We start from the raw sequence: 13,554 nt of genomic DNA, 5'->3' as shown, positions 1-13,554 counted from the left end.
TTTGCCTTTAGTGTGTTCATCAACTTTAACGTTCTGTTGTTTTTAAGAATATTTTGCAAGCCGTGCACGTTAGAAATTAGACCTAGGACCCCATGTCCACTCCACCCAAGTGGTTGTGTACTTTTTGGCCTTGGGCCGAGATATCCAATTTGGATGTTAGTACTGAAACCATATAACTAACCACCATATACATTCCTTTTGTGAATGTGAGAAAGAGAAACCTTGGCCCACATTCAGAAAAGGTTCAGAAATGTGTTTTGAAAGCAAAGCTTTTAAAAGCATGTAACAAACATCAGGACTGACTTCTCAACTTTTCCCAAACATCAATCCAAAACAGTGGCCTCAACATGCCTGTTAGTTCCTTGGCAATCCCACATTTTTCCTGTGTTGGCACCACGTGTGAAAAAGAATTGGAGCCAACATACAAAAGTGTTTTTAACAGGTCTGTAACCAGCCAAGATCTCAACCTGTGCATAAGAGATCAGTGTTTTAATATGAGACCACCAGCATGCCACGCCACTGGCTGTGTCAAATGATGGTAATTGAGCACTAGGAATTCTCCCAGTATATCACTGGTATTTTAAAAACACCTGCACTGACTTTTCATTGAACCATTGTAAGAGCTTGCAGTGTTCAAGCTCAACATTTTTCATCCCTTATTTTGTTTTCAATGGGATCCTAAAATCTGCTATCAACTTGGTTTCTGAAAAATCTGTTCTACTTTACCTTATCTAAATTGTATTAGGCATCCGGAGATGTATGACTGCTTTCCAATTTAAAGCCATCCATGTAGCAGCTCAGTGTAGCTAAGAATGTAAAACACACAGCCTGGAAGAAGAGAATTGCCAGGAGTCTTTTTGTCAAGTAATGAGAAGGTTCCTAATAATGGCACCATAAACACATCCTCTAGCTATGTGGCGGTTGCACAGCTGTTGATTAGCACAGGGCTGACTAAAACCTCAGCTCTGATTCTAATTTTAAACCCTGTGTCTCTATTGATTGATGCTTGCTCTTACTGCCAAACCAAATACCCAGAGAGTGGCATTTCACGGGTCAGCTGGGTGGATTTATACTGGATATTTGGAAATTTTCAGTCCCTTGTGCCTTTTCCAAATGAAAACCATGTCATTGTGACTAGGAAATACTGTAAGGATCCCTGTTCTCAGGCTTTTCCTGCCAAGACAGCAATGATGAAATGCAGACAGGCTGATGTGATTTGAAGAAAACTGTTTAATTCTGGTGGTGTGACTCAACAAATGCAATTCTTTGAGGGGCCTTGGAATTTGTTCCATGGCAAGTTATTTAAAAGAAACCTCCACTAAAAGAGAAATGCAACTATAATGATAAAAAACCCCTACATTGATAATTTAATCTGTTTATTGTTTTACTTTTAAAAATGTATAATTTACTAATCTACACTCATTACCACCAAAAAATTGATTTTGCACATTTGATTTCAGCTGCATGTTTGTTGCCCTCTGTTGAAATGAAATGCCCAGTGAAATAAATTCCATGCTGTGCAGTCTAGCTGTTTGGACCCATTGCATCAAAAAGAGGATTTCTAAAAGTTTGGTAAACTACACAGATGTAGTTCATTGAATGCATTTTAATTGAAATCTTATTACCTATAATTGGATGTATACCCCGAGCAATTCCTGCTCAGCTGATCCTGCAGCATGCGCTCTTCTGCTATGAAATCTATTTTCCTTTCCCCCTTGAGATACTACGTGAAGTCACAAAAACACAGCCAAATCTCCAATGAGGAAAGTACTGTTGCTGTTACATATACTTCTAAGATGGTCTTCATTGTAGTATCTGGGCACCATTTATTTAAGTTAGCTAAGTTCTCCTCACATATCATTCAATTCCTCTGTGAGCAGATAGATCCAAGGCATAACCTGCCAGGAGACCAGTTGCCTTGGTGATCTTTGGGTGAACTAGCCTCTTAGTAGACACACACACAAAATTTGCTGGAATATTAGGCCTCAAACCAGCAAAGCACTTGATCAGATGCTTATCTTTAGGTATGTGAGTGGTCCTACTGATTTCCAGTATTTCCATTGGTTTCAATGGGACAACTCAGAGGCCTATAGTTAAGGGCTTGCTTAATGCTTTGGTGAATGAGGGGGGAGGCACTTGGGTATTTTGTAACAGTTAAGTAATTGTTAAAGCAGCTTAGAGATTCTCATGCAGACTCCTCACTGGGCTCTCAGGTTACTAGTGTCACAAATTATTTTGCTTTTAGCACCCTTGGCAGCAAGCTCAGAAATGTCAATGCTATAAAATATTAGAAGTAAAAAATAAACAGATGTCACTGTTTGCTCCTTGTGACAGAGTCATCTTCTTGTGCATTTACACACTGATGCTGAAAGCCTGTCTCTGGACAATAAATAAATAGCTGTGGCTGGCTCAAACCAGACATGTTCTATGCTTGCCCACAAGCATATGTTCACTTTAAGGGCATAGATGGCCCTTCTCAAACCAAACTGGTTAAAATGGCCTTGTTGCCGTAATTATGTAATTGAAAATGTCCATGATTGCTACAATACGCTAGCCAACTTTCCCTCTCCATTATACCACTGCAACCCCATTGATCAAATTCTGCTGCTACTTACACCCTGGTCAGAGCCCCTGAACTGGCCCATAATGTGTAGGCTGAAATGGAAGCTGTTATCAAGGATGGACATTAAATGAAGGCTGATAAACTGTCTGCCAGAACTCGAGAGAGCTGTGCTGCTGGGGATAAGCAGCAGTGTTATCTAACTACTATAGTGATATCTGCTCTCAGTAATCCAACTGTGCTACATGGCAATTGCTTTATTTAAAAGGGCACTGTCAAATCTAGCCATATTTTACAGTTAAAATAAGCGTATAGACTAATTGTAATGTTTTTGTGAAATTTAATTTTTTTTCCCCTAATGCATTTTTTTAACAAATAAACCTTGTCCAGCAGTTCCCAAACTTTTCAGCACTGTGCTAGTGCATGAGAATCTGAAAACGAAACAGTTCCACATTTGTCAGTTTCCAGTCTGTGTAATCCCAGGGGCCAGAAATAGGAAAAATAATTAAATAAAGGGTGGAAAGTAAATCAGCTGGTGTAAATCGGTGTAGCTACTTTGACTTCAGTGGAGCTATTCTGACTTACACCAGCTGAGGATCTGGCCCCAGAGCCACAATCCTATATTAGGATATCTGCCAAAGAAGATGATACAGTACAGCATTCCAACCTATGCCAATATATTGGCTTCCCTCTTACATTACTGGCAGATATTTTCTACAATGGTACTGAACCTATCAGGGATTTGTTCCCTAGCCATGTTCTAAGTAAATATGTCAATTTTTCACTTTTCAGTCCTGATGTATTACACCAATACAGATCTAGTTCCAGAGTTCACTGGTGTAATGAATTGGTGTAGCAGGTAGCTGAGGAATTGTTTGAGATGTCACTTGTCAGCTTTCAGCAGCTAAACACTCCAGAAACAACATATATGTATCTCTAAAGTACTGCCAGTGTGTTCAGGAAAAATAATAGATTTACACAGCTGGTCAGTTGCAGTTTTGGCATCCCTGTGACTAAAGGCCTCGCTGAGGTAAAGATATGGTGATGCTCTTCAGGAAAATGAACCATCTTCAAGAGATGTTCTAGTATCCAATCGGTGTTTCTAATTGCAAGGCCTGCAAATTTCATGCTTTTCAAGACAGGATTATTAAAATAGCGCAGCACACTCATTTTACACTGAAATACTGATGGTGTTAGACTTGCATGGCTATCTAATTGAATCGAGAGAGTTAGCAGCAAATTTCGGAGAAGTAATTTAATAGAATGTATTGCACCGCATGTCATTTTAACAGTTTAATTTACTGTGATGATTTGTGTTCAGAGGCCTGAATATTTACACTGGACCATGGCCTATGCATAATACATGTGTTTGCAGATGGCAGTGTGTAATAGATCTGGCAGTATTCTGTCTGAGTGTATATATTTAACCATTTCAAGTTCAGCCTTGGAAATTGAATCCCCTTGGCTGAAACCTCTGAGATAAAGACCAGAGAATACTTCGAAAATGCCTACATCCATTATCAAAAGTGACATAGGTATTTAGGAGCCCAAGTCTGATTTAAAGTCAATGGAACTTGGACTTCCAAGAGCCTAAATCAGTTCTGAAAATGGGTCTTAGCTAGAGCTGGTTGCAAAGTTTTTAACAAAACTTCTTCCTACTGGAAAAACTGTTTTGTCTAAACTGAACTTTTTAGTTGAAATGTCTTGGTTTCCACACAAACCTCATCAGGAAGGTTTCTCACATCCAGGGTGGAGTAACTGGCTAGAGATAGCAACCCCAGAATAATCAGTAGCCCAGGGGTTAAGGTACTCACCTGAGATGTGGGAGAACCAGGTTCAAGTACCTGCTCTGAATCTGGCAGAGCAGATACTTGAGCCTGGGTCTCCCATTCCACTCTCCAGAGTTCATTTCAGTGTCTCCTGTTTGAGCTGCTCCACTTTGTGTAGACAAATGAGTATTCATTGGGCCGGAGATTGAGAGCAGGGATTTGACCTTGGGTCTGCCACATCCTACGGGAGTTTTCTAATCACCTGGTTGTTGAGTGTTCTAGAAATCTCTTGCTCTCTCGCACTGTTCACAAAGAACTTTGAAAGGTCTCAAGTTTGTTCCACATCAGAACAAAAACCATTTCTGAAATCTCAACATTTTCCATGAAATGGAAATGTTGTTTTCCACCCACCCCTGGTTTTAGGCTCCTAAGTCATTTAGTTGCTTCTGAAAATTTTACCTCAGATCTTCAACTGCGGTAAATCAGCATAGCTCTGTTAGAGACAACAGGGCTGCAATGTGAACTACATGTGAACTGCAGGGTTTTCAGTGGAGCTACACTGATTAACACCAGCTGGTTTGTTTCAACTTCAAGTAAAGCTCTTGTCATCAATTGGAAAAAGGGTCAGGTCAGACCTAAAACAACCCAGCCTGTCCAGTAAACAACTAGCAGCATCTCTGATAGCCTAGAAAAATATTTTTTTTCACTTCAGGGATACATTTTAGTCCATCAACCTTGCTGTTTGTGTAATTGCACAAAGATGAATAAGCCAGATGCGGCTTAAACATCTGATTTCCCCCCCCCCCCATTTCCTGTCTCTTCGTCTTTTGTCTTTTATTATAATATTATCACTTGCTCGACATGCAGATTACAGCGGAGAGTGATTAGCGTTTCATATGAAATGGCAAATTCTAATTAAATCTTAAAAGCTTACACTATTACTTAGTATGTAAATTCATTGGGGCAAGGACCGTCTTTATGCTATGTGTTTGTACAGCTCCAGTTACAATAGGGTCCTGGCCTCTGACTGAGGCTCCACAGTAAAATAATAATAATAATGAATAGCATTATTATTATTATTTATTATTATCTCTAAGTGGCTAGAAAACTAAATCTGAATGTAGTTCCATTTTTGTACATGCAGATTAAGGACGTTGTGGGCTACAACACCCTGGGCCATTGCTTCTTTACTGAGGATGGGCCAGAGGAACGCAACACATTTGATCACTGCCTTGGACTGCTCGTTAAACCTAGCACTCTCCTGCCATCTGACCGAGACAGTAAAATGTGCAAGATGATTACAGAAGGGGCATACCCAGGGTACATCCCCAAACCCAGGCAGGATTGCAAGTAAGTGGGAAATCTTTTTCGTTTGTTTTTTCCCTTGCCTTGTAGGATTTGACTTTTTTTTTTTATATATCCATGAAACACAAGATTGGGTGTATACAGTTAAGTACTCTGCTTTCAGGAATATGGGCCATGTGCTCAAAAAGATAGGGTGGCTGTCTCTGCAGGATGTTTCCATGTTATTTATACATTTACACATGCAGGGTATAATTTTGCTTAGTATTTTTAGTGTAAGGTCAACTTAAGTGCTTGTTATCGCAGATATTATTGCATGCATCCCTTTCAAAGTGCAATATGAAGACAAATGGCCCTGACACTGCATTGCCTTGTGTCTCATTTATACCACTATTATGTGAGTATAAAATGCTATTAAATTCAGAATGGGACAGACTCTGCCACCTTTATTCATATTGAGTTGTACTTTATTCTGCAACTAGTCCCATTGATTACAACGGAATTCCTTGTGGAGTAAGAGTACTACTCAACGTGAAGAAGGGTGGCAGAATCTGTCCCAACAGTTGTATTTTGCATCCACTTGGCATATACTGTAGAGGGAGTAAACTCAAACCAAAGAGTTGAATTCAATGTAGTTCAGCAAGACCTTTGAACATGGCTATGGAATATCAAAGATTGCCTAAGCATAGAGTCCCGACTACTAATCACTATATAAGTGAGTGCATGAAAGTTCTGAAAGCCTGTTTCTATTTGAGGCAAACTCTAAGTCCAGCCTGGCAAACTGCTGAGTGCCTCCTAGAAGGTGCTAAGCAACCATATCTCCCATCTTGCAAGATCCAATCCTCTAATATGCCTTTTCAGATCCACAAAACCTCAACAGGGGCAGATTTATGGGATGGATCTCGGTAGTGGTTGAAATGAAAAGGATTTGAGCAAGAGTTCTTTTTGCAGTTTATCGCATTACTCTGTAAAGACAGACTTAGGTGAAGTATAGGAGAAATATGAACCCCTCACAATCAATGCACACAGTCTGGAGCTAGGGTTTCACTGGTAACTACGACTAGTTAACAGCAAGTTGTAAGCCTTCTGACATCAGAGGGCTAACTTTTTTTTTTTCCAGCTTCTTATTGAATTTTTAAAATAAAATTATAGGGCCAGATTCTGTCCATTTTTACCCATGTTGCCTTGTACCCTTACTCTGTGAATAGTCCTATTGATTTCAGTGGGAATATTCAGTCTGAGGATGGATATGAGAATCTGGCCATGGACTGAGATGCCCATGGGGGATGATAGTGAAGCACAGTAGCATGTGGAAAGAGCAGATGCTAGGGGGTTGCTATGAAAAGCCCATAGAAACACTTTGTCAAATCCCTGGCTAAACCAGTCTCCAGGGAACCTGGAGCCCCATTGTAGGGCTTTTCTTGTCTATGACACACTCACCTTATCATGAAATATAATTGACAGCTAACAGCTTCACACCAGGTTTGGGATTTCAGTAGAAATTCTTCATTTAATTCCTGAGGTCTTTAAAGATAAGACCATTTTGCTGCATCCGCAGATGATGGTAACAGCTGTGATATGATGAGAGAAAAAGAAACCCCAGTTGCTACACCCTGTAGGGCAGTAGCTTATCTTCTCTGTGATCTGACCTGCCTGTACTGTATGCACTGGAATGCTAACTCCTTTGTGTACGCTTCGGGTGTCATTTTCATGGTCGTCTTTGTTCCCGATCTGCAGTGCTGTATCCACCTTCTGGATGGCCAATCCGCATAACAACCTTATAAACTGTGCAGCTGCAGGATCCGAAGTGAGTACAAAGGTTTCTTCTTTGGGAAAATTCAGAGCAACTGTAGTAGCCCTGCAACTTTTGGTTCTCGCTGTTTCCACTGCTCAGACATTTCTGAAAGCCATATATTGATGCAGCTAGTGCTTCTAATGCAATCTCCCTCGTCTTCACCTCCCCACTTCTGGTCATTAGCTGTAGTTCGGGCTTGCAGATCTAGATTACTTTTAACAAAATTCCCAAACCAGAGCCAGTATAAATTAAGACCCAACCCGCCTACTCCCATTAGGTCAATGGCAAAGCTCCGATTGACCACAATGCGGACAGGCTCAGTCCTAAGCCAGTACATGAATGGTATGTAGGGCTGTGACTTTTAAATCCATACTAATGGCAAATCTACAGAAATTCTAACTCAGCTCAATTGTCTTTATTTTTTTCAATTACAAAATAAACAAACTAAAGTATTTGGCCCAAAGTTTCCAAATCTCCAGGCTTAAATGTAGGCAGCTATATCAATTTTGGGCACCTAAATAGGTGGTCTGATTTTTCAGAGGTGCTGAGCACCTGAAGCTCTCATTGACATAAGTAGGGTTTGTGGGTGCTCAGCACATCTGAAAATCAGGCCAGTTTACATTTAGATGCCTCAGTATGGATGTTGGAGGCTAACTTGAGGAGCCCTGAAAATGCTGGCCCTAACTGCTTTCATATTTGTGTGTCGGGGGGGCTGTCTTTTGCATATAGATACAGAGCAATACCACCTATTGTTATGTGTCCTGAAATCTGCTGGCTTTCACCTTGCGTTATTTCCTGGTAAGCCCCCGTACTAATGTAAATCTGTAAAGTTCAAGTGAAGGCTCACGCTGTGTATTCCCTTTTGCAGGAAACAGGATTTTGGTTTGTTTTTCACCATGTGCCTACAGGCCCCTCAGAAGGAAAGTATTCTCCAGGCTACACTGAGCACATTCCAATGGGAAAATTCTACAATAATCGGGCACATTCCAACTACCGAGTGAGTCTGCACGCAATGAAAACTATCTTCATGTCTAAAAACACTACTTGATTTCTCCAGTTTTCTGAGTCTGCAAGCTATTAAGTGCTATGATTTCTGATTCACTACAAGCAATTGCAAACTAATTTTCAGCATTTGTATTTACAAACAAAGTGGCTTGTTTGCTGGTATAATAGAATTACAGATTCTGTTTACATTGGTTTCAGAGTAGCAGCCGTGTTAGTCTGTATTCGCAAAAAGAAAAGGAGTACTTGTGGCACCTTAGAGACTAACAAATTTATTTGAGCATAAGCTTTCGTGAGCTACAGCTCACTTCATCGGATGCAATGTTTACATTGGATTCACTTTACTATTCTTGAGCTAAAGGCTAAAATTTCTCATGGGACATTGGAGATAAGAGGGTCTTACTTTCACTCCTTTCTACAGGTCATCTGTCTGCTTTCACTCTTCTAAAATTGTGCCGCTAGCTGCATCTTTTGGCAGCTTGCCTGATGATAGATCACTGCTGCCTATGTTAGTCATTGATCAAATAGCATCTGGTACATAAAATAATATAAGCCCAGTCTAATCAGTTCCTAAATCTGTTTACTTGTTCAGCCCAAACATACTACCCTGGGAAACTGTACACTGAGCTCCTGAGCCTTCATCTATTAGTTAATGTCTTTAGATTGCAGCACATATGTAATTGGCTAGTGAGATGAGTTGAACAGGTGCTGGAAAACACAAGGGGCTTTTTAAGGGGCTGCAGACAGAAGGTGGTAGAGTGGACAGTCCTCCTGTTTCTCATGCCACTTGCAGAAATAGTAACCTTGAAAGTCGTCCATGCTGAAATGATGCATTATAGGACACGAGTGGCTGATACTATGACACAATTCTCAGATGCACATTTTCTAGGGGCAGCACTTCTGGGCAGGATTTCACAGCCAGGTTTCTTGAGTATCAGTGGGAATGGATTTTTACTTAGCAAGGGGCTGGTATTTCAATTCATCTTCAACTGGAGTGGTAACAATTCTAAAGAAATACAAATATTTTTCTGGAGAGCCATGTTGTTAGCTAAAGATTCTCCAAAAGCATAAGGCACCTGGATTGGTACCCAAGTCAGAGAGAGCTAGTGACTTTGAAGAGAGTGACGTTTTGCTTAAATGATCAGGACAAGTTTAACAAAAATTTTGGTCCATCTCAGAAATCTTTGCTGTGTACTTTAAATGTTGCACCATCTTTCATTGGTGTTGGTCTAGGTAGTGTTTTAAATATAGAAGGCTAGATCTTCAGCTGATGTAAATCAGGATAATGCCTTTGACTTAAAAAAAACCCTGGTGTTTTACAACAGCTGAAAATTTGGCTCAGAAACTTTAAACTATGTCATAATTTTAAAGTGTATAAGTACATCACAAAGTTTCTTTTCCTCCTCAGGCTGGCATGATCATTGATAATGGAGTGAAAACCACACCAGCATCTGCTAAGGACAAAAGACCTTTCCTGACACTGATTTCTGGGAGGTAATGCACTGTCCATGGTTTGATTTGGAAAGTTATGTGGATAACGCAGTTTGAGAGCTGGATCCTGTTCCCCCTGAAGTCAATGGGAATGTCTTCATTGTTGTCAGTAGATGTTGTATAAAGTTCTTAATGAGCAAAAGGCTCCATTTTCTCCTTGCCATTGATGGGGTGTGGCCTACCTGTACCATTGCAGTCTGACACTCTCCATGAATCTCATTGATGGGTTTGGTACTTCCTACACAGCCAGGTACAACCACAGTAGTTGATTTTACAAGACAACTGGTGAGGAGTGTACACTTAACCCATTAGGGTGATTGTTTTAAAACCCCTGACAATACCTCAGAATTCTACTGAGGACTGTTCTACACTAGAAAGTTAAGTTATCCGAGTTATGTTGCTCAGGGATGTGAAAAAATCGAGGAGGAGGGATAGAGAGAGAGAGAGAAAAGCTGACCTAAACCCCAGTGTAGACAGTGCTAGGTCTACAGAATAATTCTTGGCCTACCTAACTACTGCCTCTCAGAGAGGTGGATTTACTATAGCGACAGAAGAACCCCCTCCATTGCTGCAGTAGCATCTACAGCAGAGAGTTTGATGTTGCCTCTTCATATACCAGAATATGTGCCTTGGAAAACTGGCTGTGGCATATATGCACAGTTTGTGCCTTCCAATTTAAAGGGTGGAATGAGCCCTAAAAGCGGGGCAATTAAAGAGTGTTGCTGAATGACTGTCAGACTTCCTGGGGCAGATTCTGTGCTGTGTAGAACTGTTGTAAATTGAGAATAACTCCATTAACTTCATATTCTGCTTTTGGTTAGAGAAGTATAAATCCATGCTAACTCTCAATTCCAAGAAAGTTATTTCAAAGGGTAGGAAAAAATGGTAAATTTTCAGAATGGAGAGGGGTAACTAGTGGTGTTCCCTAGGGGTCAGTCCTAGGACCAATCCTATTCAACTTATTCATAAATGATCTGGAGAAAGGGGTAAACAGTGAGATGGCAAAGTTTGCAGATGATATTGAACTGCTCAAGATAGTTAAGACCAAAGCAGACAGTGAAGAACTTCAAAAAGATCTCACAAAACTAAGTGATTGGGCAACAAAATGGCAAATGAAATTTCATGTGGATAAATGTAAAGTAATGCACTTTGGGAAAAAATAACCCCAACTATACATAAAATATGATGGGGGGCTAATTTAGCTACAACTAATCAGGAGAAAGAACTTGGAATCATCGTGGATAGTTCTCTGAAGACGTCCAAGCAGTGTGCAGCAGCACTCAAAAAAGCAAATAGGATGTTAGGAATCATTAAGAAAGGGATAGAGAATAAGACGGAGAATATCTTATTGTCCTTGCATAAATCCATGGTACGCCCACATCTTGAATACTGCGTACAGATGTGGTCCCCTCATCTCAAGAAAGATGCTGGCATTAGAAAAGGTTCAGAAAAGGGCAACTAAAATGATTAGAGGTTTGGAATGGGTCCCATATGAGGAGAGATTAAAGAGGCTAGGACTTTTCAGCTTGGAAAAGAGGAGACTAAGGGGGGATATGATAGAGGTATATAAAATCATGAGTGGTGTGGAGAAAGTGAATAAGGAAAAGTTATTTACTTGTTCCTATAATATAGGAACTAGGGGCCAGCAAATGAAATTAATGGGTAGCAGGTTTAAAACAAATAAAAGGAAGTTCTTCATTCAGCGCACAGTCAACCTGTGGAACTCCTTGCCTGAGGAGGTTGTGAAGGCTAGGACTATAACAGGGTTTAAAAGAGAACTGGATAAATTCATGGAGGTTTAAGTCCATTAATAGCTATTTGCCAGGATGAGTAAGGAATGGTGTCCCTACCCTCTGTCTGTCAGAGGTTGGAGATGGATGGCAGGAGAGAGATCACTTGATCATTACCTGTTAGGTTCACTCCCTCTGGGGCACCTGGCATTGGCCACTGTTGGTAGACAGGATACTGGGCTGGATGCACCTTTGGTCTGACCCAGTATGGCAATGGCATATGTTTTTATGACATACACTGGTGTAAATGAGACCGAATCCATCCCAAAGTGAATGTTTGTTAGCGTCTCATGAGTTCACCGGGATCTGTGCTTTCATCATGAATACTAAGTGACTTCATAATGATGAAGCTGGTGAAGTGATGTTCATTTGCTGGAATCTTATGATCATTATGCTCAATTTAGGTTGATGTGATGGCTTATTAAGTGAAACAAAATGCTGTTGAATATCTGTTAATGACTTGACAGCCTGGCCTCGCTCCCCATTTCTGACCCATGAATTTTGATCTTGGTGCTGCCCATTGCTGGCACCGACGAGGATGCTAATCTGTCAGGTTTTTCTGAACTGCATTGTATTTGACAGAAGACACTTAGTAATGATAAGGATAGTTGCCGCCGAAGAGCAGGAATAAATGACAGCCCAACATGCAGTGTAGTTGTTGCCATGTCAGTCCCAGGATATTAGAAAGACAAGGTGGATGAGGTAATATCTCTTATTGGACCAACTTCTGTTGTTGAGAGAGATGAGCTTTCCAGCTACACAGAAGTTGGTACAGTAAAAGATATTACCTGACCCACCTTGTCACCCAACTTAACATCTTTCTATCCGGGCTTGCACAGATGCTGTCACCCAAGTGCAGGCTGACAGACAGCAACTGTGGAAATGCTTTACTGCTGTTTCCATTTATCTCTGCCTTTTTCCTCCATGCTCACCAGGCCATCATTTCATCATATGTGAGAGCTTGTGAGCTAATAAATCTCATTATTAGTGGCCTGGGTGACACATGGTAGGGGCAGCAAAGATGTCATCATGGTCTTCTCAGAATGCTTCCACACAATGTGCAGTTAGCCTGCGGAACTCACTGCCACAATATATCCATGTGGCCAAGAGTTGAGCAGGATTAAAAGAAAAGAATTGGACACTTGTATGGCTAATAAGAATCTTCAGAGTTATAGTAGGGAGGATTTTAAATAACCCCAAGAACTTTAGAAAGGATACAATGTCATGCTTCAGGACATAAAGTAACATTTAACTAAAGGAAGAAACTTTTCCTGGGACAAGGTTATTTCACGACTGACTATTGGAGCATTTCTTGCACATTCCTGGTAGCTGGTATGGGCCAGTGTCAGAGAAAGGCTACAGGGACTGGATGGTCCATAGGTCTGATCCAGCCTGGCAATTCTTGTGTTTAGCAGAAATAATCCCACCAAATGTTTAACAAGTCAATACAGCAGTCGAATCTCACTGGGGTAGACTGCCTTCCACTGACAACAGTTTCTGCTCTTCTTGTGTTTACAGATATAGTCCACACAAAGACGCTGACCCTTTGAAGCCTAGGGAACCTGCGATAATTGAGCGCTTTATTGCGTACAAGAACCAGGATCATGGGGCCTGGCTGAGGGGTGGAGATGTATGGCTGGATGGCTGCCAGTGAGTTTTGCCTTATTTCAACCCTAGAAGTTCAACTCCTTGTTTATGGCAAGCATAGTTGTGGTTAGACTATTTATATCGCTTTGCACCTTGCATATGGTTGTGATTTAAAATAAAAATGAAACATTAAGAAAACACAGGCATTATTTTACACAAACAAAACCTGTTTTGCCCAAGGCAAAGAGTCTGTTGAAT

The 13,554-nt window shown here is 40.7% G+C and overlaps 1 protein-coding gene across 2 annotated transcripts in view; it reads left to right on the top strand.

Moving 5' to 3' along the window:
- Positions 1-13,554, top strand: part of LOC119862506 (cell migration inducing hyaluronidase 1) — a 148,825-nt gene that overhangs the window by 108,711 nt on the left and 26,560 nt on the right. For both annotated transcript variants that reach the window (XM_038419329.2, XM_038419328.2), the window contains exons 14-18: positions 5,474-5,679; positions 7,369-7,438; positions 8,295-8,423; positions 9,837-9,922; positions 13,228-13,359. In XM_038419329.2, coding sequence (XP_038275257.1) covers positions 5,474-5,679; positions 7,369-7,438; positions 8,295-8,423; positions 9,837-9,922; positions 13,228-13,359 — 623 coding nt within the window. The remainder of the gene's footprint in view (positions 1-5,473; positions 5,680-7,368; positions 7,439-8,294; positions 8,424-9,836; positions 9,923-13,227; positions 13,360-13,554) is intronic.

This window comes from Dermochelys coriacea, chromosome 10, assembly GCF_009764565.3.
Source record: "Dermochelys coriacea isolate rDerCor1 chromosome 10, rDerCor1.pri.v4, whole genome shotgun sequence".
In the NCBI taxonomy this organism is placed as follows: Eukaryota; Metazoa; Chordata; order Testudines; family Dermochelyidae; genus Dermochelys; species Dermochelys coriacea.
The sequence above is the reverse complement of the archived record's forward strand: the minus strand, read 5'-3'. Positions and strand labels throughout refer to the sequence as shown.